At 39.6% G+C, this 26,937-nt stretch overlaps 1 protein-coding gene across 13 annotated transcripts in view; it reads right to left on the bottom strand.

Annotated features, from left to right (window-relative positions):
* Positions 1 to 10,131, bottom strand: part of Crem (cAMP responsive element modulator) — a 71,474-nt gene extending 61,343 nt beyond the window's left edge. Inside the window, exons 1-2 of one of the 13 annotated variants that reach the window (XM_074056376.1) lie at positions 6,349 to 10,131; positions 2,514 to 2,610 (exon numbers count right to left, since the gene is read on the bottom strand). In XM_074056376.1, the coding sequence (XP_073912477.1) occupies positions 2,514 to 2,557 (44 nt within the window). In that variant the 5' untranslated portion in view covers positions 2,558 to 2,610; positions 6,349 to 10,131. Of the gene's footprint in view, positions 1 to 2,513; positions 2,611 to 6,348 lie in introns of those variants that run through there. The other 12 variants (XM_074056377.1, XM_074056379.1, XM_074056380.1 and 9 more) reach the window with 12 other exon arrangements.
* Positions 10,132 to 26,937: the final 16,806 nt, after the last annotated feature.

The raw sequence follows: 26,937 nt of genomic DNA, 5'->3' as shown, positions 1-26,937 counted from the left end.
GCATTTAATCTTAATCAATAATCCTTATTAGAGGGGAAAAAACCAATCAGCATGTATAAATTACAGAACATTTAAAAATAAAAATATGTGTCATCTCTCTCTCTGGGCATGGTGGTGCACACCTGTAATCCTAGCACTTGGGAGGCTAAAACAGGGAGATCATGAGATTAAGGCCAGCTTGGACTACATAGTGAGCTCAATGCCAGTCTGGGCTTTTAAAAAAGTAAGATAAAAATAATAAAAATATAAAATAAAATTCATTAAGTAAGACAAACTAATAACAAGCAGAAAACTGGCAAATATTTGGTTCCACACTTCTAAAAACTAGGTAAGAATTACTAAACTGTGCATAGTTAAACTTCTAAATTTGAGCTGGGCATGGTGGTACATGCTTATAATTCCAACTCTCAGGAGACTGAGGTAGGAGGAAAAAAGTCTGAGGCCTGCCTGGGCTACATACTGAGACCCTGTCTCACTAAACAACAAAAACCAAAACAAAAAAAGTCTTCAAATAATTAAGAAGAGTAACATTCTTTTCTTAGGAGGTTAATATTTCTTCTGAAATCTTCTGTGTCTCCTTTGATGGAAAAGCAAATACAGCAATGTCTAATTCAATAACATGTTAAAATAATTAGTTTTAAAACAAGATCCTGCATTAAAACTGTGTTTAGGGAGGATATAGGGAAAGGGTGTAGGAGGGTGAATATTATGCACTCATGTATGAAAATGGAAAATGAGACCTGTTGAAACTATTCCAGGAATGGGGGGGAGGGGAGATAAAGGAGAATGATGGAGGGGTGAATTCAACTTTGATATATTGTAAGAACTTTGGTAAATGCCACAATGGTATTGTGGTGTTTTTGGTAAATACCACAATAATATGATAACAACAACAACAAAAAGAAACTTTTTAAAAGATTTCAGGATTAACTACTTTCTTGACCATCAGATCACACTGTAATAACTCCTCCAAGCAGTAAACAACCACACACTACTGTTTGAACACACGGTAGGTAGACAACCTATAACATCATTTCAAGAAGTGAATACAAAGGAATATACACATAAAATATTTGCAATTACAGAAACTGAAGCAGTTGATAACCAATTACTTAGGCATATCTACATACGAGGATGAAACACATGAGCAAGAGAAAAAAAAAACAAAAGAAAAACATTTTAAAGGAATGCTATCATGGGTGCCCAAAAAGTTTTTTTTTTTTTCTTTTTTGTGGTACTGAGGCTTGAACTCAGGGCCTATACCTTGAGCCACTCCACCAGCCCTTTCATGCGATGTTTATTTTTCGAGATAGGGTCTCAGGAACTATTTGCCTGGGCTGGCTTTGAACCTCAGTCCTCCTGATCTCTGCCTCCTAAGTAGCTAGGATTACAAGCATGACCCACTGGTGCATGGCCAAAAAAAAGTATTTTTAAAGATAGGTTAGGAGGACAGGCACGGTGGCTCAGGAATGTAAACCCTGCTACTTGGGAGGTGGAGGATTGTGGTCCAAGGCTAGTTCAGGCAAAAAGTTCACAAGACCTTACCTCAATGACTAGGCTCAATGGTGCAGGCCTGTTATCTGAGCTACATAGGGAAATACACATAGGAGGACTGCAGTCCTGGTGCAGAGAGCCCAGGGAAAAAGGGAGACCCTATCTCAAAATTGCCAATGCAAAAAAGGGCTGGTGGAGTGGCTCAAGTGGTAGAGTACCTTCCTAGAAAGTGTAAGGCCCTGAGTTCAAACCCCAGTACCACAAAAGTTAGGAGTAAAGAAGGAAAAGGAAATACAGGCCAAAAAATATAATTAAGACAGGCAGTTTCTTAATTATAATTAAAGTGCTCAATTAATTCGTAAACATTTAGAGCCTCAGTTGTCTCCAATTTGCAAAGACAAATTACATTGATGGACCATATGATCTTGCAATTTTTTTTTTACCTCTTTTAAAATTAGAATACATTTGAAACAGGAAAAATCAGTAAAACTATTTCTATATTCTCTATTTTCAAATAACTTTACAGAAATTATCATTTTCTCTTTATTGCTAATCCAACTAATGAAACAATGTTTCTGAAAGTAATCAAAAGAAAATGTGAAAAATTCTATTTAGATTTCTGTAAAACATGGTAGACACTGTCTTCTGTTTTACAAAGTCAGGTTCAAGTATAGCCTAAGGTAAGGAAGATGACTCAAATTCTGTGGATTCCTCTAATTTTACAGTTCCACTGACCTGTCCACATCCACATCCATGACCTACTTTATCACTGAAAGGCTACAGCACTTGGCAAAAGCCAAATGTGAGCGTCCACTTATCCCTACCATGCCCAGCAGGGGACTTGGCAGAAGACGAAGGCCTGAGCTCAATAGCTGAATAGTTTGAGAGCAGGCTATTATAACATATATACATACACACATACATATGTATGAGTACATTTATATTATTAATTTATCCATCATTTTAACTTTTAGTCTCTACATAGAACCTTAAACACAACTGAAAAAACATCCACCTACCTTATATTTGTTTTAATATATTTTTTCCTGCTACATTTGCTCATTATTAAGACATTTATAATCAATGCTTTGCTCCTTCCTTGTTTTCTTCTTTATCCTGCAGTAAAATTACAATATTGAATTGGAAGATCATAGCATTTTCTTTAAAAAAAATTAAAATCCTTCAAAGCTAGCATTCTAATAACCTTCTAATTTCTATAAAACTAAATAAAATAAAAAAACCCACATAATAGAAAGCTGAAAACAACCAAGCATCATTGCTGGTTTTCAATCTTGTCAATATATTATTCAATTTTCCTATCTTCCTAAGGAAAAATAATTCGCAAAACTTAAATAATGTGCTATTTCTCAGATTATTTTCTACTGAAGCTCTAAAGAATCTAAGACACAATAAATATAGCTCAGTTATCAGGTTTTTGTTTGTTTTGTTTTGCAGCACTGGGGTTTGAACTCTGGACCTCATGCTTACCACACAGGTGCTGTTACTCCTTGAGCCACTTCACTAGCCCATATCAGCTCTATTTTACAAAAGTAATGAGCACTTAATAAACTTAATGTATTTATCATTTTCTTAAATTTCTCTCCTTTGCAACAAAATTTTCAACTATTTTTCATTACCTTAAATTCCCAACTTGAGTTTTGACAAAGAATTTTAATTCCAAGCGAAATATCAACAGTTCATTAAAAAAAAACTCCCTCTGATAGTCTTTAATTCACTTTTTTTGGGGGGACTACTGGGCTTGAACTCAGGTTGTTAGGCAAGTACTCTACCACTTGAACCTTACCCCCAGTCCTTTTTGCTTCTTTCAAATAGGGTCTTGCAATTTTGCCACCATTGGCATTGGACCACCATCTTCCTACCTGTGCCTCCTAAGTAGCTGTGATTATGATGTTAGCCACCACACCTAGCTTCAATCCACTTAGAAAAGCTGGCTTAGGCACTGGCAATTAAAACTCCTTTTTAAAAACAAATGACTTTTAAAAATATATGTTTGAAGTGTGGAGTGAAGTAAAATTGGCAAAGAAAAAAGCAGAAGTGCATGTATGGGTTATTTCAGAGCTGGAAAGAACAATGGCACTCATTCCTCTGCATCATTAAGGTTCTATGTCAGCAGTAGGGTGCTCAGCCATGGACACACTGCCTTCAGGATCCCCTCCTGAGGTCCTCTCTAAAGTGGTGCCATAGCAGCCCAGTCAATTTTGAAAGTGCAACAGTCAGGTTTGCTACAACTTACTGAAGGCACCAAGGCAATGGGTACTGCTGCCACCTTCTGCCTCCAACCTCAGCAGAGGGACAACCAGAGATGGGGGGCACTTGAACCAGGCTACCCACCCAATGAACAAAAAGCAAGGATGATGCCATTCCTTGGTATTAAATGTTATTCTTTGTAACATTATGCTAACATTTTACGTGGCAACATTTTCCTTAAAAGTTGTATAACCAAAAGGCAGGGACCATTTATTTATTAAACAGTGACCAGTACCCATTATATGCCAGTCTCTCATGTTGAGCATTGGGACACAGTGGGACACACTGCTCTCCAGTTTTCTCTAAAAAGGAAAACAGGCAAACAGGAATATAACAAGCTGGGCACCAGTAGCTCATGCCTATAATCCAAACTACTCAGGAGGCAGAGATCAGGAGGATCACAGTTCGAAGACTGCCCAGGAAAATGGTTCGAGTAACCCTAGCTAGAAAAAAAATCTCTCACAAAAAAGAGCTGGGAGAGTGGCTTAAGATGTAGGCCTGAGTTCAAACTCTAGTACTGCAAAATAAAATAAATAAATAAATGAAATTAAAAGAACAACAACATTATTTGAGCAGATTGAGCACAAATACAGTACCATATAACAAAAAAAATGACTGCTCATTTCAGTACGTCCCTTGGAAATACTTTAAGTTTTACTTATTGAGGAAGAAATACATTGTTTTATATTTAAAATATGCTGATGAAAATATTTTAACATGCTGAAAAGAAAAAAGATAGCATTAAATTTATGCTGAAAATTGTGAACACCCATTGTGCTGTGGTTAATTGCATTAATGTCATAATGCAACTTTCTGGAAAAAATTGGGTATATCTAAGAAACTTCTAGCCAGGTGTGGTGACCCATTCCTGTAATCCCAGTACTCAGGAAGCTCAGGCAGGAGGATTGTGAGTTTGAGGCCGGCGGAATGCTAATAGTGAGGCCTGACCTCACCAAGTTAATTGTTCATCACCAAATCTGCTTATACCAGTCATATTTGTTGCACTTTTGGAATTCTGCTAGACAGTACATTAGACAAAATTACTAAATGATTTAAAAAGAGAGTTACACCTCTGAAAACTAAGTTGAAAACTTTGGAAATCATATAAAGTTTTTTTGTTTGTTTCAAAAATTCTGCTTTTGGACTGTATGTTACTGTTGGAAATAATCACAAAATACTGGGGCAATATTACAAAAAAAAGAGTTCCTTATAAGACACTTGTGAAACAATCTAAGTTCTTACTCTATTAAAAAAAAAAAAAACCCCAAATTGGAATGTGCAATTATACACTACTGAGATATTTGCAAGAAAAGCTAAAAAAAAAAAAAAAAAGGAAAAATCTAAAGCATGGCTATTAGCATAGCCAAAATTTAAAAAGTGAAATAAAAGACAGTTCACCTCTTAAAGGAAGCTAGAAAAGAAAGAGAACACCAAAAAGGCCTGTATGTTTCTTTGGTTCTGGGAAAGTAGATGGTCATAGTATAATTATTCTTTAAGTAAAGAAGGATTGAAAGGCAAGTGAAAAATAGGAAGCCCACATTGTAAAGCTGGTCCTTCCCAACCAAGTCAATTAAAAAGTTGGAAACTGGGTGGGGTAGCACCTGCCTACAATCCCAGCACTCAGGAGGCTGGGGAGGATCTCAAGTTCAAGACCAGCCTGGGCTACACAGTGAGATCCTTATTCAAAAATTAACTAATTAATAAATTTAAAAGTTAGGGAAAGGTGGGACTAGCTGGAAAGGAGAATTCCAAGGAGCCATATTTGAAATTAACAAGGATGACCTTGGGGTTGTCATGCATGTTAAGCAAAGGAGATGAGTACAGAAACAGAAAGTGAGATAGTAGGAACAGGAAATCCCGCCATTTCAAAAGTTTGTACTGTTTGTGAAGGAAAGTTACACCACCTTTCAAATAATCATCTTTATACTTTTATGTAAAAATAGGAGAACCAAGGAGGAATACTTACAAATATTCCAAATATTTGTAAATGATGTCTTTAATTTTTGCACATAAATTATACATAAAATCAGGGAGTTCTCTAATATAGGCTCAAAGCTTCTAGTTTAATTGCTTGAGATACCTGTTTTTAAAAAATCTTAACTCTTTAATAAAATCACAAAAAGACTAACTATGAAAACATCTCTTTTTCAATTCATTTCCTACCTGCTGTCTGCTTTTGGCTATTTCACTCAGTGAATAGCAGAATCAGCTGAAATGCAAAAATGAAACTCAAATAATCGTGGCCTATCCAGCCCTTCAAGTACCCCTGACCACCACCAAACCACCATCAGCACCATTTCATGAAGGAAAAGTGAAATTAAAACTTGGAGGAAAGTTATTTACCTAAGTAGACTCACTGTGAAGTTTTTCTTTTCAATAGCATGTTTCTTTACTGTACTGTAAGGTCGTTTCCAGACACTATCTACACGATTGTACTGACCACGAATTAGCAATCTGGAAAGCAGACATGGCTGTCTTGTATATCCAAACAAAACTGGTATCTTTATAAGTGAAGAAGTAATCTCACTAAATTTAACTCCTCCAGCAATTAACAGAAAAAGCGCTCAAAGCATCCATATACAGTACCGTGGTCTTTCTGCACAATCAAGTTGTCCCAATTCCAAGGCTGGAAACTTGCATCATGATTAATGCTAGGATGTGAATTCCAGTTTTAAAACATTTCTAAGCAAAAAAATATTTTCAATTAAAAAATTGTTGAGGGGAGGGGGGATAAAAGAGTATGATGAAGGGGATGAATTCAAATACGATATGAGAATTTTGGTAAATGTCACAATGTACCCCCAGTACAACAATAAAAAAAGATTTTAAAAATTATGCTATCAATGAAAAACATTTGAAGCTGTTTGATATTATAAACAAAAATGTATGATACCAAGTTTAATCCCCACTATTGCCTAAAAAGAAGAGAAATGTAAAACATTTTGTCATCGTAAGTTAGGATGATCTACTCTCTTTCTCTCTCTCTCTCTCTCTCTGCTTCTCTCTGTGGTACTAGGGTTCAAACTCAGGTCTTTGTGCTTGCTAGACAGGTGCTCTATCATTTGAGCCACACCTCCTGCCCATTTTGCTCTGGTTATTTTGGAGATAGGGTCTTGGTTTTTGCCCAGGCCAGCCTGAACTGCAATCCTATTTTATGCTTCCCAGTATTGCTGGGATGACAGATCTGCACCAGCACACCCACATTTTTGTAGAGATGGGATCTCGCAAACTTTTTTGCCCAAACTGGCCTGGAACCATGACTATCCTGTTCTCAACCTCTCTTGTAGCTTGATGTGTGCCACTGTGATCAGCTATTGGTTGAGATGGGGGTCTCATGAAGTTTTTGCCCAGGTTGGCCTCAAACCAAAATTCTCCCAATCTCAGCCTCTCAAGTAGCTTGGATTATAGGTGTGAGCCCCCTGTGCTTGACTAGGATGACCTACTTTTAAATCTGTTGCTAAAAAATGAAACAAAAACTTTGAAAAAAACCCTAAGTTTATTTTGTGAGATTCTCAAGTAAAAAATTTAAATCACATTAGTCCTATGAAACTATTACAGTTTCACAGGGTTTTGACATTGAAGTGGACTGTATTGCTTAGAAAATATGAATAAAGATGGAGAGGACTGGTAGGCTTTGAAAAAGAAGCAAGCATCCTTCTGAAGGAGATAGTCAAGCAGTCTTTAAAAGCAGGGCTTCCCTATAGCTTTGTAATATGCATTTTACATGCAAATTGCCAGTAACTTCCTAACATCTTAAGTCAGCCATGAAGTGTGCAAAGCAGACATCATTTTATTTTTTCAACTTTGCTACAACTGAATTATTCCAGTAGATGTAAGGTATTTCATAAGTAATATCAAGATAAATTTCCACTAATGTTATCTGAGGTTTTCCTCTTTGGCTGTCTTAGAATATTAGAAAAACAACAACAACAAACAGGGGAAAGCATTTAATCTTAAAGGTAAATAGCACTGTCAGTGCCAGTGGCTCACGCCTGCAATCCTCGTTACTCAGGAGGCAGAGATCAGGAAGATTGTGGTTTGAAGCCAGCCAGACCAAATTGTTCATGAGACCCTATCTCAAAAATAAAAAAGGGCTGGTGGAGTGGTAGAATGCCTGCCTAGAAAGCATGAGGCCCTGAGTCTAAACTCCAGTTCTGCCAAAAAAAAAAAAATGTAAGTAGCACTGTTGTGCAGTTCCCATGGAAAAAATATTTTAAATACCTTATGTATTTGAAAAGGAAAATTATTAATCATTTAAAATGTTCACACACCTATTGTGTAATAGGTAAGACTTTTTCCCTAAAATCTCTATTTTTAAGTTCCTCTACCAATAACATTGAAACCACATCAAATGTACAGTAACTCTTCTAAAACTTGGCTTTTATATATGGAATCCATCAGTCCAAGAAGGTAAGAAACATTTAACAAAATCCAGACATGTCTAATGGTCTGTTAGGCATTAAGTCCTTGTCAAACTGCTAAGTGTGTCCACGGTTTGGTTTGAAGTTAAGAAGTCTATGTAAATGGACAGGACAGCTGAGAGCATAGCAACACGCGATGAACTTCTGCCTCGGTTTTCTGGTCTAATACTTGAGAACATTAAGTTGAGAAAAACAAGATCAGAAATATACACTTATTTTGGTAAAGAATTCAGAATTCTTTATGTTAACAATCTGAAACTCTTACCCTCTTTTTCATGAAACAGCCACAATTCTAAGCAAGATTTTGGATTTTAATCATGCAGTGACTTGCTTTGGCAAGAAACTACAACACATTCTATTACGGATGGTGTCTGAAGTTAAAACTCATCAATAGAGGCAACTCTCATTAACTTTTGGGAACAATGCAAAAACAAAAAGACTAAAAAGCTCCTCTGGGTTTATATAGTCATAAAAATTTATTCATATACTCTTACAAAAATATGTACATAAAACATCATTGTAATTACAACTTCACACTTCCCAAAACGAATCCATTGGAACCACCAAGTCACTGGAAAAGCATCTGTTACATTGATCTATTTACAGATTCAACAAAATCTTGTGTAATTATCCATACTTGATACGACAGTGCATTAAAGTTATGTTTGAATAAATAAGTCATTCTTCAAGCATTACTTTTAATAGTCAGCATTAATTGGTCAAAACACATTGCTTGAAACCCACGTTCCTTTGGGACAAAAAAAAAATTTAAGTTTAAAGATGTAAAGGCTACTATAACTTACGAAGGCAACCAGGGGTGTTATCCAAAATAAATAAATAAATTAAAGGGATGAAGGGGCTGGCAGAATGGATCAAGCGGTAGAACGTCTGCCTACCAATCATGAGGCCCTGAGTTCAAACCTCATGCCACAAAAGAAAAAAGAAAACAAACAAAAAACTATTAAAACCAGGAGAAAAATTTAGTACCAAAGGGCAATAGTAGAGAACGTGAATTACTGCTGTGATCTAATACAATATTCAATATTCACACCACACCTAGGGTTTTGTTTGTCCCAAGGGGACGCGGTGGCATTTCCCATCAGCCTGGCAGGTAAAGTAGAAAAGGAAGCAAGTTTATGAAAGTCCCCTAAGCAAGCCGCGCGTTAAAGGGGCTGTTTCAGAGTTAGTCAGACTTTCAGGTTGGTCATGGAGGTAATTTTCTGCAAATGTGATTACAATCTGATAGCCGCTTTACTGAGCAGGCTGCAGGAAACGTGTAAGAGATTTCAGTTGAAACGCAGGGGTCTGACACCATGTAACAGACGACATTACGGTAAAAGCTGTGTTGCATACTGCTTATCCCCATCCAGCAGGTCTGGGAACTTGCAGGATGGCCCTACGAAGGCAAAACCAAAAAGAGAGCATAAGACACCCCGACTTCAATGAGCTATCACGTACGGCTCCCTCCTTCGCAGCCCTCATTTTGGCTCATTCGCTCTATGGTGTATGGGGACAAAATGACACGACCGCGACGTCCCTCCACTCACGTTTCGAAGAAAGGGGCTGCGCTACTTTGTATCTAAACAGCATTACTTTGTACCTAAATAACGTCACTTTGTATCTACAAAAAAAAAAAAAAAACCACGCACGCAAAACCCAGATAAAGGTGCTGCGGGTCGTCGGCGTCCTTAACCCTGCCAAAGACCGAGGAGCGCCATCGGGGCGAGAGGCTGTTTTCGGGTGACGCTGGACCAAGCTCAGGAGGAGTCGGGAGTTTCGGGAGTCAGGAGTAGTTAACGCGACCGCCCGACGGCAAAACGCTGGCGGGACCGGACAGGACCGGACCGGCAGCTGCGTCCCGAGCAGCTACTTTCCGGCCGCCCCGCCGCCCCTGCCACCCCTGCCACCCCCGCCGTCGCCGCCGGCTCCAGGTCTCTGATGTGGGGCCGGCGCGCTACTTACCCGCCGGGAAGGGATTTACGTAGCGGACGTCGTCACTGATTACGGACGCGAAGAGGAGGGGACGCCGAGCCCGACCGCCGCTCAGAAGCTGCAACCCGGCGCCGGCGCCGATCCACGTCGTTCTCACGTCAGCTCTGATGCGGCAGCCGCGGACTTCCCGCCCAGTCCCGACTAAAAGTAGCGCAGCAGCGGACTGGACCGCGTCCTCGAGCCCCGCCCTCCTTTCCCTTCCCCTCCCACGCTGCGACCGCCGCCCCAGGGAACGCCCCGAGGGGAAAAAAAAATCCAGACTCGAATTCTTCCCCCTGTCGGCAGTCAGGGGGAGTGCAGCACTGACAATCCAACAATTAAATGGAACGGGGGGGAGGGGGGTAGGAGCGGCGGGGGCGGGGCCTAGGGGATGGGCGGAGTTATGGGCCGCAGAAGAAACCTGTAGGAGGACCTAGCCTGGGGCCAGGTGGGAGGGTGGGTCGGAAGGTCGATTCAGGGGCGGGGCTTAAGGGCTGTAAGGAAGAACAGAACGGGGACCGAGGCGTGGAGGAGGAGTTAAACATAAAGGGCGGGGAAACCAGAAGTCGCCTCGCTGCGCGGATGCCGGAAACCAGTAGTTGCGAATTATGGGAGTTGTAGTCCGCGGAACTTTGTTGACTCGGAGTGGCTTGCTTCTTACGCTGCCAGCTGGTGTGGCACCTTCCAGGCTCTGCGTACCCTCTGCTGCCCTGTTCTCAGCCTGCTGCCGTCTCCTTGTCTGCTTCAGTGTTGCGGAGAAACAGCGATAGTCTCCACGTAGAGATGTGACACTGAAAGCAAGCCTTTTGGTAACGAGAAAAAAAAAAAAAAAATAAACCCTGCAAGGCAGAAGAGTTTAATTTTCATCGAAAGTCACGGGCTTTCGGGTCAGGGGAACGTCTCTGGCCCGTAAAAGCAGTCACCTGTTGTACCCAGGCAACCAGTTATTATTGTAGGTAACAAGACAACGCAGGTACAGAGGGATGTTTCATGATGTGTTAGAGTCCGTGCAGGGCTGGGATGTAGCTCAGTGATAGAGCGCTTGCCTAGCAGGGCAAGGTATTGGGTTTGATCCCCTAGCGTGGAAAAAAAAGAAGAAGAAGAAGAAAATGAAGAGATTTGAATTTGAAATGTCCCCAACAGGCCCATGTTTTGAACGCTTGGTCTGCAGGTGGTGTCCCTGCTTTGAGAGGTTGTGGAAACTTTGGGAGATGGGACCTAGCTGAAGAAAGTAGGTTACTCGGGGCTGACTTCCAAGGTTATACCAGGTCACCTGTCAGCTCCTCTTTCTCTGCTTCCTAGCCACCATGAGGTGAACCTCACTTCTCTGCCATTCCCTTCCAGCCATGATGGACTGAACCCTCTGAAATGAGCTCAAATAAATGTTTCCTCCTTTAAAGTTGTTTATGTCAGGTATTTCATTCTAGGGATGATAAAAGCAATAGAGTCTCTGTGGAGTGAGAAAATCCAGATCTCATCACTGGTCTTTTGCCAACCGGAAGTACTTCCTGTTGTAATACATGCTATTGTGGGCAGAGAATAAAACCTGATCAATTCACTTCCCCCTTTGACAGAGACAGAATTCTGAGGTTTCTCCTTCCACTGTCTGTCTCCACTTTTATAATGTTAATTTCTTTCTTTTTTTGCTGGGTCAGCTTTGAACTCAGGGCTTTGCTCTATGGCTTGAGCCACACCTTCAGTCCATTTTGATCTGATTATTTTTGGAGACTGGGGGGGCGGTCTCATGAACTATTTGCTGAGGCTGGCTTTGAACCATGATCCTTCCAATCTCAGTCTCCCAAGTAGCTAGAATTACAGGCCTGCTCCACCAGTGTCCAGTTTAGGTTAATTTCTTAATGAGGAACATAAGTTACAAGAAATAAAAAAAATTAACCAACTCCTTTTTGTGTGTGTGATTAGACAAGGCTGGCACAGAGTATCCATAAATAATCAGTACGCCTCATTTTAGCCCCTATAAAGGGGATCATTAGAAGGAATGAGAAGAAAAAAGATGCCAGGTACCAGTGGCTGTCGCCTGTAATTCTAGCTACTCAGGAGGCAGAGATCAGGAGGATCGAATTTTGAAGTCACCTGGGCAAATAGTTCTGCAAGACCCTATCTTGAAAAACCCTTCACAGATAGGGCTGGTGGAGTGGCTCAAGGCGAAGACCCTGAGTTCAAGCCCCAGTACTGAAAAAAAAAAAAAAAAAAGAGAAGAAAAAAGACAAGATTACTAAACCCTGAAAAAACACTTCATTGATTGACCATGAGGTAGATGATTAGGTTTTTAGTTACCAGAGATTTAAGGGAAATTGTGATCATCCCTTTTTCCAAAAACATTGTTCTCCATCTATTTCTTCTGAAATTTCTTTTACAAAAGATATGTTCTTTATACTGTTACAATCTCTTAGATAAAGGTCTAGAATTATCCAAATATGAAGTGACAATTCAACATAGACTAGAATGTAAATATCAGAACAAATCTTCAAGAACAAGACAGCATTTTGTAAGACAGAGCACTGAGGTCTGCAGGGAGAAATAGCAGGAAAGGTGCAGGTAGGTTCCCATTGCTCCTATAGCAAATTACCACAGACTTCATTGCTTAAACACAAATTTATTATCTTACGGTTCTGTAGATCTAAATCTGACATAGGTGTCACTAGGCTAAAATCAGGAGTTGGCTTCATGGTAAATCCATTTCCTTGCTGTTTCAGACTTCTGGAGGCACCCAGATTCCTTGACTCAAGGGCTCTTTTCTCCATCTTCAAAGCCAGCCACCACTTTTTGAGTATTTCTCTTGCTTGCATTTCTCTGGTTTCTCTCTTCAGCCTTCCTCTTCTACTTGTAAAAACTCCTGTGATTAAATTGGAAACTGATAATCCAAGATAATCTCTCCATCTCAAAATCAGCTAATCAACAATCTAATTCCATCTGCAGTCTTTGCCATGGTAACCTAACATTCACAGGTTTGGGGGATAGGAATGCAGACATCTTTGAGGGGTATGTAGAGGGGAACTCATGACTTTACCTATCCACAGAAAAGAATTCCAACAGGAGCTTGAACTTTGGAGACGGATCTATGCCTCATAGGATCATGCCTTGCAAATCATTCAAGCGTTAATTAGAAATGTCAATGAAGAAGAAAAAGGCCAATAACTTACCTTTCAGGGTGTTTTGTTTTGTTTTTTGATAGGTAGGTTTTCTACCTTTTGAGCCACACCACAAGCCCTTTTTGTGTTGGTTAGGTGTTTTGGTTTTTTGGGGTTTTTTTTTGCGGTATGGGATTTGAACTCAAGGCCTACACCTTGAGCCACTCCACCAACCCTTTTTGGTGATGGATTTTTTTGGAAATAGGGTATCACAAACTATTTGTGTGGTCTGGCTTTGAACAGTGATCCCCCTAATCTCTGCTCCTGAGTAGCTAGGATTACAGGCATGAGCTACTGGTGCCTGGCTTGTGTTGCTTAGTTTTGAGATAGGGTCTGACTTTATGCCAAGGCTGGCCTAGACCACGATCCTCCTATTTGTGCTTCCCTGTGTATCTGGGAATCCATTGATTGAGACTAGGTTTTATGAAGTTTTTGCCCAGACTGGCCTAGAATCAAAGTCCTCCTGATCTCTACTTTTCAAGTAGCTCGGATAACAGGTATGAGCCAGGTACAAGCCACCAGTGTGCCCACCTTTCAGTTTCTTATAGTTATACCTACTGTAAAGATTATAATAAACTTTAAAATGGGTTATCAGGGATAAAGAAGAGCAGCATATGCTGGAAAAAGCACAAAAATTTGAAAAATGGGATATCAAATAGGCCATGAACAGAATACTCACAGGAGGAAAGCCAAAGCAAGAAGGTTGAGTGTCACTTTGTTGACCCCAGCTGGGAATGTGGACATGGATGACTTCAATTTTTTGTCATTGCATGTCCCAAGAAATGACTGCAGAAGTGCCTTGAGTATTGATCCAAGGGGTTATAAATAAATCTGAGCCAGTAGTAGAATTCCATGAATAATAGAATCCATGAATAATGAGGTTCAAACAGATAGATAGCTAGATAGATACATGGATGTATACACTCACACACGTATCTATGTATACACATCTAAATGTGTATAAATGAGCCAGACAGGTGTATACCTGTAATCCCAGCACTCAGGAGGCTGAGGCAGGAGGATCTCAAGTTTGAGGCCAGTCTGGGCTACTTAGTGAGTTTGAGACTCTGTCTCAAAAAAGAGAGAGTTGGCACTGGTGGCTCACTCCTATAATATAGCTGCATGGGAGGCTGAGAATTTGCTTGAAGTCATGCCAAGCAAATATCTTGAAAGACCCCCATCTCCAAAATAGTCATAGCAAAATGGACTGGAAGTATGGCTCAAGTGGTAGAGTACCTGCTTTGCAAGTGTGAAGCCTTAAGTTCAAACCCTGGTCCCACCAAAAAAAAAAAGAAACGATTCTTTAAAACAAGAAGTATATAAATGAGTCTGTGAGTAATTTCTCTTTAGAAAATCAAACTAAAAACCAGGACCTATAATTATTTTTTATTGTTCTTACTTAGTTTGCCAAAAGGAAAATCTCCTCTTTTCTATATATGCATGAATATGGAACACTGTAAACTGTTGAAGTCCTTGAAGTCATTTTAAGAAGGAAGAAGGGGGAAAGGAAGTATAACGGTGGGAATGAACCAAACTAAGGAACATTGTATACTTATGTGGAAATGTCATAATGAACCCCCCTGTACAGCTATTATATACTAATAAAAACATTTTAAAAATTTCCTCAAAAAATGTTTTTGAACTGGGTGCCAATGACTCATGCATATAGTCCTAGTAACTCAGGAAGCAGAGATCAGGAGGATCATAGTTTGAAACCAGCCAAGGCAAATAGTTCTCAAGACCCTATCTCCAAAAAGCCCATCACAAAAAAGGGCTGTTGGAGTGGCTCAAGGTGTAGGCCCCAAGTTCAAACCCCAGTACTGCAAAAAAATGTTTTTGATGGTACTTGGTTTCAGGGCCTCGAGTTTGTGCCAGGCAAGCACTCTACTACTTGAGCCACACCCTCAGCCCAAAAATGCTTTAAATTCCTGAACTAATGAAGTATTATTGTAAGATTTTTTGTTAAATAGATGTGATTTCTCAAAATACAGGTGTGAGATAAAAGTTGTGTGCATGCTGACTCAAATTATTTCACATATAATGACTTAAAAGTGCAAAAAAAAAAAAAGATGATATTATTCTCAAACTCATCTTGAAATACTCAAGCAGGTCTTTTACCACTACAGTGTCCAAGTTTCTTTATAACTTGCCCTAAGAAGGACCTAGTCTAAACCCAAGGTACACCCTTGTTCAAATTAATTTTTACAGATCACTTTAAGGGTAATTGTATTCAGAACAATTTTTCCTATCACAGAATAAGAGTTCATATCAGACCAAAAGAATCAAAGCCCATTGAAATTTCTTGTTTTCAATATGTTTTTCCTATGTTCCCTTTACTGCCAATGTTTCACTCATTATTCATTCATTCCTCATTATGAAGCTCAGAAAGCACAGACAACGAAAGCAAAAATGGACAAATGATTTTACATTAAAATAAAAAACTGTGCGGAAAGAAAACATTTAACAAAGTGGAGACACAGTCATAGAATGTGAAGAAATACTTGTGCCCCACACGTGTGGAAAGAGATTAAATCCAAATTTATAAGGAACTCAACAGCAAGCAAATAAAAACCGAAGGACCTGAACAGACATCTCTCAGAAGACATAAGAATAAAATGGCCAAAGCCAGGCAAAGCGGCTCATGCCTATAATCTTAGCTACTTGGAACATAACTGGTCAGCCTGGGATAAAATGTTCTAGAAAGCCCATCTCAACCAATAAAAGCCGGGTGTGGTGGTTCATGCCTGCCATCCCAGCTACCCAGAAAGTATAAATAGGATTACGTTCCAGGCCAGCCCAGGCAAAAATCTCAAGACCCAATTCGATAATAACCAAAGCAAAAAGGGCTGAGGGTGTGGCTCGCGATAGAGAGCCTGCCTAGCAAGCTTGAGATCCTGTGTTCAAACCCCAATACCATCATAAAAAGTCAATAGGTACAAGAAAAAAAAAAAGCTCATCATAAGGAATCATCACTAAAATGCATATTTCACATCTACCAGTATGATTTTTATCAAAAAGATGAAGTATTGGAGAGGATGCAAAGAAAAAGGAATGCTTATACATTGTTAGTGGGAATGCAAATTAGTACAGCTTTTATGGAAAACAGTATGGAGATTTCTCAAAAAAATTGACATAGAACTGTCACTGATCCAAGTAATTCCATTTCTGTATACATATTCAAGGGATCTTGAAGCAGTGTGTCAAAGGGCTGTCTGCACTTCCATGTTCATCGCAGTATGATTCAAAATCCACAAGACGTGGAATCAACCTAAGTGTCTTTTTTTTTTACAGTACTGGAATTTGAACTCAGGACCAGTCCTGTTTTGTGATGGGTCAGACTTGATTCCCCATCTATCTGAAACAAAATAATCTATTTTATTTCAAAATAGCAGAGTAAATTTCAGATGTCTCACCATAAAAGATGAGAATGTACTTCAGTTCCCAGCACCACAAAAAGAAGATAAATAAATGAGGTGATGGAAATGTTAATGAACTTAATATATAATTATGCCACAGTGTACACATATATCAAAACATGACATTGTACCCCATAAATGTATGCACTTTTGGCTTGTCAGTCAAAAATAATCCATTTTTTGAAAATGTATTAGAACGTTACTATTGGAATACCAAATCAATTAACTGGCAGTATCCAGAAATGCTGTGTTTTAGAGGGTAAAGTAATAGTTGGGGTGAATACCCATACTTGCATGCCTAGGAAATCAGGCATGCCATGCAGGCAAGAGCCCTTACCCTTGCCATGAGTGCCAGTAAGTTACAAACCATGCAGTCTGACGTGGGTTTGAATGCAGGCCTGTTAGCTGTGGTCAAGTTCCATGATCCTCCTCAGGGAGACAAAAGCTTTTCAAACTGGGAAGAATAATAGTCCCTACCCACTAGGATTGTTTTTTAAAAATCAGATCAGGCATGATACCACCTGTAATCTCAGCACTGGAGCACCTGAGGCAGGAGGATCACAAATTCGAGGCCAGCCTGGGCTACATAGGAAGACCCTATCTCAAAGAAACAACCCAGTCTTGGCCAAGTGCCTATTTATGTTGGCCCACCATCTAGCTTTCACCTTCCTCACCTAGGTGATACTTAATTCTCTATTGAGGAGGAATAATTTAGGGCATCTTATTTCCTGAGAAAGTACAGGCTGTAATCACACCCTCATCCTCTCCTCCTAACAAAGTATCATTTTTTTGTCTTGTTTTTTTGTTTGTTTGTTTGTTTAGTAAATTTTTATTTACATTGCTTGGGCCACCTCCCCCCTGCCCACCACCTCAACAACAAAGTATCTTTATCTTAAACAATCTTTCCCTTTTCTAGGCCTGACAGCATGCCTCTTTTCAAATTTCAGCTGTAAGAATTTCCTTACTATGGGGCAACAATGGTAGAGATCAGGAGGATCATGGTTCGAGGTCAACCCGGGGCAAACATTTCACAAGACCCTGTCTCGGAAAAAGAATCACAATAAAAGGCTGTCAGAGTGTCTCAAGAGGTAGAACACCTGCCTAGTAGGTGTGAGACCCTGAGCTCAAACCCCAGTACCACAACCACCACAAAAAAAAAAAAAAGAATTTCTTTCCCACATCAGATCTGCTCAGTTGCCCACTGCCTTGTACCTTAATCTCATTCTTCCTCTGGGCTCCTTGCAAATGTGTTAACATCTCTCTCCTGAAAACTGGTGGCACTGTTCTCCATGGGAAGATCACACCACTCTAGGACACACATTCACATTTTGAGATATGCCGGTGTGTCTACTCTTCCATTTCTTTTCTTTTTTCTTTTTGGTGGTACTGGGGTTTGAACTCCGGGTCTCACACTTGATAGGCACTCTAGCACTTGAGCCACTCTGTCAATCCTACTCTTCCATTTCTTGTCACCCCCTCACCACCAGCCTGCACTTGTATAGCCACTTCCTCAGCGCCATCACTTCTTTACTGATAGTTGGATTTTGCCCTCTCCCCTCCTTCTGATTTCTCTGTCTTCATCCTCCTTAGTGTCTATTCCTCGTCGGACACTACCAGTCCTTCCGAACATGTTCCTCTCTCTGCATTTCCTCTACACTCATCTCTCCTGCTTTCACTTGTCTTCTTTGCTTCTGTAATGTGCACAGGTCTGAATTTTCTGCTCTTGGACATCTTCTAGTGTCTTCCTTAGTTATCTCATAATTCCAGTACATCTGGGAAAAAAATTCCAAAATTTATAACCAAAGCTTCCAACTTCTTTCTTTGGCAGCAGATCAATTCTTCATCCACCTGATAGGTGGTGGCCTGTGAGCATTTCCAAGTCATGGATTCAAAGCTATATATATCAGATATAATCAAAGTACATTTTATACATATATGGAGGTATCACAATGAAACCCCTTTGTACAATTAATATGCGACAATAATTTTTTAAATAAATACTTTGCTAACATTAAAACCAAACCCTAGGGCTAGTGGAATGACTCAAGTAGTAGAGTTCCTGCCAAGCAAGTGCAAGGCCCTGAGTTCAAACCCTATTACCACCAAAAAAAACAAAACAAAACCCTACTCACATAATTTTCTTCCTCTTCCACACCTGAACATTGCTTTTTGCTGTTGTTGTTGTTTTGAAGCATGGTTATATGGCCCAGGAAGGCCTAGAACATGTCATCCTCCTACCTCAGCCTCCTGAGATCTGGCATGGTGCCATCATGCCTACTTTTGATTTTTTTTTTATTTGTTTCAACAATGTTAATGACACTACTCAGTTCCTAGTCATCCTGCCTCTAAACCGTGAGATCATTTGAGCCATTCTTCAACTTGTGTCATTTAGAAGTCACTTAGTGAACACTCTGAAGTGCCTGCTATGTCCTAGGCCTTGTATTATGCATCAAGTCCTATTGTTTTTACCTATGGAACTTTGCATCCAGCCCCTCCTTTTCATTCCCATGATTGCAGTCTGCCTGAGGTCCTCTTTGCCTCCAGGAAAGCTCATCCTACTATTTCCAACCGATTCTTTTTCCTGAGACACAGCCCTGGTGATGCAATTTCTGTTCTTAACAATCAAAAATGACTAAGAGGAATTGGGACACAGGGAAGAGGGTGGAAGGGAGCCATGAAGTCCCATTGGTGGCCTTTTTGAAGTTTTTTTACTATATGAATGCTGAGCATGTCTTAAAAATAAATAAAACTTTAACTAGAATGATGCAAAAACAAAACTTCAGTGAGACCTTACTGATTAATAAGCCTAAATGCCTTAGTTTGACACAAAGTCCTTCCTGATGTGGGTCCAACTTCAGGTGACACTGTCCTCTATATGAGCTCCTCCTGTGTTAGCTCCACCCAGGCTCTCACACTTGCTGCACATCAGAACTATCTGAAGAACTCCTTGAAAACACCTGTTTCCAGGACTGAGGCCCTACCCACCAATCTGTGAGTAAGGATTTCCAGAGCAAGCACCCCTAAATCTACCTCTTGTAACACCTCCACATGAAGCACGTTATAGTGGTGCATGCCTGTAATCCCAGCTACTCAAGACGTGGAGATAGAAGGATCGAGGTCCAAGTCCAGCTCAGGCAAAAGTTAAGAAGACTATCTCAAAAGCAAAATGAAATCACAAGCGCTGGGGTTTTGGCTCAAGTGGAAGAGAGCTTGCCTACCTGTGCAAGTTCCTAGGAACAATCTTCAGTACTGAAAAAAAACCTCCAGTTCAGTTTAATTAACTATAAGGTTATTACACTACAACACTTTAGCAAAACCTCACACTTGCTGTCCATATAAATGCCTTATGTTTTCCAACATTTTTAGTCTTTATTCTGTTTTCTCACCAATTCTTTGTGTCTGCTTGTTCAAATCTTACCATCCTTGACTCAACTTAAATGTCATCTCCTTTACTGATCTCTTTAGAAACCATCTGTCTCCATTATGCTGTTTTCCATTGTTGCTGTTTGTTTTGTTATTGTGGTGCTGGGGTTCAAACTTAGGCCTTCGCACATGCTAGACAGGAGCTCCACCACTTGAGCCATACCCCAGCTGTCTATGATAAAAATGAAAAAAGATCTAAGAACTTCACATTGCTCAAATAACTATCCTCCTGTTTTGTTTATTTTGTTAATTTACAATAGGGAAGAATTAGAAAATGGATTTACCTTAAAGCATTTATACATAGGCCCTCCCTTCCTTCCTCCCTCCTTCTTCCCACCTTCCCTGTACTTTTCTTCCCTCCCCCTCCCTCCTAATCTCCCTCCTTCTTCTCCTCCTTCCTTTCTCCCTCCCTTCTTTACTTCTTTTCTTTTTTGGTGCTGGGGATTGAACCTAGGGCCTCATGCATCCTCTACCACAGAGCTGAGTTGCACTCCTAGCACCATAGGCCTTATCTATTCAAACTCTGGGGTTTGAAACTATTACAAATATAGCATGTTCAGTTTAAATATCTGAGAAAGGTAAAACAAGTCATTATAATGTGCCTGATTTGTGATGTCTCCAATTTGCCATTGAGCAAGAAATATTTCATTCTACTAGAAGTTAACAATACAATATTCTTTGTACATTTGTTTGTGTGGTTTGGTTTTAAATTTGGTATACTTAAAACTTCTAGATCTGAACTAAAATGAGGAGAGAAAAAAACCCAAATTAGTAGAATCAGGAATGCAAAAGGGGAGATACCAACAAAAACCATGGAAATCCAGGAAATCATCAGAGACTACTACGAGAACCTATATTCAAATAAATTAGAAAATCTTAAAGAAATGGACAGATTTCTAGATACTTATGATCATCCAAAACTAAACCAAGAGGATATTAATCACCTGAATAGATCTATAACACAAAATGAAATTGAAGCATCAATCAAGAGTCTCCCCAAAAAGAAAAGTCCAGGACCTGATGGATTCTCTGCTGAATTCTATCAGACCTTTAAAGAAGAACTGATACCAACCCTCCTTAAACTGTTCCATGAAATAGAAAGGGAAGGAAAACTGCCTAACACATTTTATGAAGCCAGTGTTACACTTATACAAAACCAGGCAAAGACACCTCCAAAAAGAAGAACTATAAGCCAATCTCCTCGATGAACATTGATGCAAAAATCCTCAATAAAATAATGGCAAACCGAATTCAACAACACATCAAAAAGATCATTCACCATGACCACGTAGGCTTTATCCCAGGAATGCAGGGGTGGTTCAACATACGAAAATCAATAAATGTAATAAACCACATTAACAGAAGCAAAGACAAAAACCACTTGATCATCTCAATAGATGCAGAAAAAACCTTTGATAAGATCCAACACCATTTCATGATAAAAGCTCTAAGAAAACTAGGAACAGAAGGAAAGTACCTCAACATTATGAAAGCTATATATGACAAACCTACAGCCAGCATTATACTTAATGGAGAAAAACTGAAACCATTCTCTCTAAAATCAGGAATGAGACAAGGATGCCCACTATCTCCATTCCTATTCAACATAATACTGGAATTCCTAGCCAGAGCAATTAGGAAAGAAGAAGGAATAAAAGGAATACAAATAGGTAAAGAAACTGTCAAAATATCCCTATTTGCAGATGACATGATCCTATACATTAAAGACCCAAAAAATTCTACTCAAAAGCTCCTAGACACCATCAACAGCTATAGCAAGGTAGCAGGATATAAAATCATCATAGAAAAATCATTAGCATTTCTATACTCTAATAATGAACAAACTGAGAAAGAATATATGAAAACAATACCATTTACAATAGCCTCAAAAAAAATCAAATACCTAGGTGTAAACCTAACAAAAGATGTGAAAGACCTCTACAAGGAAAACTATACACTTCTGAAGAAAGAGATTGAGGAAGACTATAGAAAGTGGAGAGCTCTCCCATGCTCATGAATTGGTAGAATCAACATAGTAAAAATGTCGATACTCCCAAAAGTAATCTACATGTTTAATGCAATTCCCATCAAAATTCCAATGACATTCATTAAAGAGATTGAAAAATCTAACGTTAAATTTATATGAAACACAAGAGACCATGAATAGCCAAGGCAATACTCAGTCAAAAGTACAATGCTGGAGATATCACGATACCCGACTTCAAACTGTATTACAAATCAATAACAATAAAAACAGCATTGTACTGGCACAAAAACAGACATGAAAACCAGTGGAACAGAATAGAGGACCCAGATATGAAGCCACACAACTATAACCAACTTGTCTTTGATAAAGGTGCTAAAAATATATGATGGAGAAAAAGCAGCCTCTTCAACAAAAACTGCTGGGAAAACTGGTTAGCAGTCTACAAAAAACTGAAACTAGATCCATGTTTATCACCCTATACCAAGATTAACTCAAAATGGATCAAGGATCTTAATATCAGACCACAAACTCTAAAGTTGATACAGGAAAGAGTAGGAAATACTCTGGAGTTAGTAGGTATAGGCAAGAACTTTCTCAACAAAACCCCAACAGCACAGCAACTAAGAGGTTCATAGATAAATGGGACCTCATAAAACTAAAAAGCTTCTGTTCATCAAAAGAAGTGGTCTCTAAACTGAAGAGAACACCCACAGAGTGGGAGAAAATATTTGCCAGCTACACATCAGACAAAGGACTGATAACCAGAATATATAGGGAACTCAAAAAACTTAATTCTCCCAAAATTAATGAACCAATAAAGAAATGGGCAAGTGAACTAAACAGAACTTTCTCAAAAGAAGAAATTCAAATGGCCAAAAAACACATGAAAAAATGCTCACCATCTCTAGCAATAAAGGAAATGCAAATTAAAACCACACTAAGATTCCACTTCACCCCTGTTAGAATAGCCATCATTAGCAACGCCACCAACAACAGGTGTTGGCGAGGATGCGGGGAAAAAGGAACCCTCTTACACTGTTGGTGGGAATGTAAACTAGTACAACCACTCTGGGAAAAAAATTTGGAGGCTACTTAAAAAGCTAAACATTGATCTACCATTTGATCCAGCAATACCACTCTTGGGGATATACCCAAAAGACTGTGACACAGGTTACTCCAGAGACACCTGCACACCACGTTTATTGCGGCATTATTCGCAATAGCTAAGTTATGGAAACAGCCAAGATGCCCCACCACTGACGAATGGATTAAGAAAATGTGGCATCTATACACAATGGAATTTTATGCAGCCATGAAGAAGAACGAAATGTTACCATTCGTTGCTAAATGGATGGAATTGGAGAACATCATTCTGAGTGAGGTTAGCCTGGCCTAAAAGACCAAAAATCGTATGTTCTCCCTCATATGCGGACATTAGATCAAGGGCAAATACAACAAGGGGATTGGACTTTGATGACATGATGAAGCTCGAGCACACAAGGGAGATATGAGGATAGGTAAGACACCTAAAAAACTAGATAGCATTTGTTGCCCTCAATGCAGAGAAACTAAAGCAGATACTTTAAAGCAACTGAGGCCAATAGGAGAAGGGGATCAGGAACTAGAGAAAAGGCTAGTTCAAAAAGAATTAACCTAGAAGGTAACACCCACACACAGGAAATCAATGTGAGTCAATGCCCTGTATAAGCTATCCTTATCTCAACCAGCAAAACCCCTTGTTCCTTCCTATTATTGCTTATACTCTCTCTACAACAAAATTAGAGATAAGGGCAAAATAGTTTCTGCTGGGTATTGAGGGGGGGGAGCGGGAGGGGGTGGAGTGGGTGGTAAGGGAGGGGGTGGGGGCAGGGGGGAGAAATGAACCAAGCCTTGTATGCACATATGAATAATAAGAGAAAAATGAAAAAAAAAAAAAAAAGGAGGCAGAAATCAGGAGGACTGTGGTTCAAAGTCAGCCCCAGGCAAATAGTTCGTGAGATCCTATCTTGAAAATACTCAACACAAAATAGGATGGGCTGAGTGGCTCAGGTGGTAGAGGCACCTGTCTAGCAAGTATGAGACCCTGAGTTCAAAACCCCAGTACCACCCAGGGTCTGGTGGCTCACACCTGTAATCTTAGCTACTCAGGAGGCAGACATCAGGAGGATCACAGTTTGAAGCCAGCCTGGTCAAACAGTTTGAGAGACCATATCTTGAAAAGCCTTTCACAAAAATAGGGCTGGTGGATTGGCTCAAGGTGAAAGCTCTGAGTTCAAACCCCAGTACTGTAAAAAGACAAAAACAAAGCAAAACCCAATAGTACCACTAAAAATAAAAAAGGCTATGGGGGACTCTTCGTGTGTGTGTGTGTGTGTGTGTGTGTATTGGTGCTGAAGATTAAACCCAGGGCCCTTCATGCTAAACACCTGTTCAACTGCTGGGCCACACCCTAATTTCCCTGTGCTGGGAATGGAACCCAGGGCCTCAAGGCATGCTAGACAAGGGATCCATCATTGAGCTACATCCAGACCCACTCATCTTTCAGTTTTTTCCTTTTCCTCTTTTTTGACTCCCTCTCAGTTGCTAAAGGGAAAAACAAACAAAAACTCTTTCTCCTTTACTTTCATTCTTTTTCATTTAGGGAGCAGAATGTTTTTGACCTTAAGAATAGAGGTAGTGATACCACTGTACCAGGGGAGAAGAAAGTTTCAATTTTAAAGCAAAATTAGGTTAATAAAAGAGTCAATTAAAAAAAAAAAACAAGGTGGGCACAGGTGGCTTACACATGTAATCCTAGCTACTTGGGAGGCTAAGATGAGGAGGATTGTGGTACAAGAATCAGGCTAATAGTTTCCCAGACCATATCTCCAAAATAATCAGAATAAAATGAACTTGAAGTGTGGCTCAAGCAGCAGAGTGCATGCTTTGCAAGCTAGGAGCTCTGAGTTCAAACCCCATTCCCACCATCACCACCATCATCAACAAAGCAATCAATTCTATCAGCCTCTAAGGAAGTCTTTGAAGGTCATAGTTCTATTCAGAATTTCCACAGAAGTTTCTATTGGTGATCTAATCTTTCTCTAAATCTTTCATAACTTTCTCCTCCATTTTCACACACAAAATGAGTTTTGAAATGGCTTCTACTTTGCTTTAGCTATTAATTATTTACAGAATGTTTATTTGAGGCATTAAGAAATCTTGGCTAGCTAGGTGCTTGTGTCTCATGCCTGTAATCCTAGCTACTCAGGAGGCAGCGATCAGGAGGATAGAAGTTTGAAGCCAATCCAGGCAAATCATTTATAAGACTCTCTCTTGAAAAAATCCAACACAAAAAGGGCTGTCAGAGTGGCTAAAGTAGTGGAGCACCAGCCTAGCAAGCATAAAGCCCTGAGTTCAAATTCTATACTGCCAAAAAAAATCTAGGCTAGGAGTACAGCTCAGTAGTGTACTTGCCTACTATGTTTGAATCTCTGGTTTGGATTCCCAGCACTGAAAATAAAATAAAATTAAAAAACAGAAAGAAGTACTTATTGAGAACATGTGTGATTCAAGGGTAATGGGGCACCGAAGTACACATTGAAGATACAGTGATTATATTGTGCCTTAAATAGGCTTTCTTGTGCAGAATGTTTATACTATCTTTGCCACAGAAAAAATTTATTTTTGGCAGGTCACGGTGGCTCAAGCTACTTGGGAGGTGGAGATTGGGAGGAACTCAGTTTGAGATCGGCCCTGGCAAAAATGTCTAAACACTGGCTAGACATGGTGGTGCGCACCTGTCACCCCAGCTGCAGGGAGGCACAAATGATGCATGTGCAGGCCAGGCCAGCCTAGGCATAAACCAAGACTATATCTCAGAAGTCTCTTCTCTCTCTCTGCTTCTCTCTCTTTTTCTCTGCCCCCCAAACTTGTCTATACTTCGTCCTGTTGTACTAAAATAAATCCTTGCTAAAACTTAAAAAAAAAAAAAGACCCTATCTCAAAAATAGCCAGAGTAATAAGGGCTGATGATGTGGCTCTAGTGACAGAATGCCTGCTAGCCATCATGGAGCCCTGAGTTCAACCACCAGTACTCCAAAATAAAAAAGGTTTTCCTACTAAACAGATAATTTTTAAATCCAACTTTTAGAATACAGTCTGTCTATAAATTGAATCTGGCATACAAATTTAGGGGTTAATAAATATCCTCAATGAAAATTTTGGCTTGTGAAAATCAAGACAGGATGAATTTTTCATATTTCCAGTTCCTGAGACATGTTGCCTCAGGCCCTTTGCACAGGTAGTCCATTACCTTTGACTGGAATGCTTTTCTCTTTCTTTTGCCTGGTTAATTTCCTATTCATTCTTTAGAGCATGATACATTATCTCTTCTTCACTGAAGCTTTCCTTTATTTTCTAAACTGGATTAAGTTTCATTAATCATTTGTATGCTTTTATTTTACTTAGACATCTCATCTGTAGCACTTATCCTAAGTTTTTTTTTTTTTTTTTCATTTTTGAGGCAAGGTCTGAGTATGTAACCCAATCTGGTATTGAACTTAAAATTCTCTTGCCTCTGCCTCCGGAGGGCTGGGATTACAGGCATATACCACCACCACTTAATAAAGTAATTATGTCATCATGTATTTAAAGCCTATATCCCCTGCCAGAATACAAAATTTACCATAGCATTCAGCTCACTTAATGCTGTCTCCCTGATGGGTCTTGCGTCCTCCCTTAGGATCGACTATGGGAAAGGATGACTTTGTCAGGAAACATTTAGTAGCTACCCATAAGGACATGTGTTTACATTGGCTTGCAAATTCCTG

The sequence above is a fragment of the Castor canadensis genome, chromosome 15 (genome assembly GCF_047511655.1).
Source record: "Castor canadensis chromosome 15, mCasCan1.hap1v2, whole genome shotgun sequence".
NCBI classification, from domain to species: Eukaryota; Metazoa; Chordata; class Mammalia; order Rodentia; family Castoridae; genus Castor; species Castor canadensis.
Note: the sequence above shows the minus strand (reverse complement) of the source record. Positions and strands in the feature narration are given on the sequence as shown.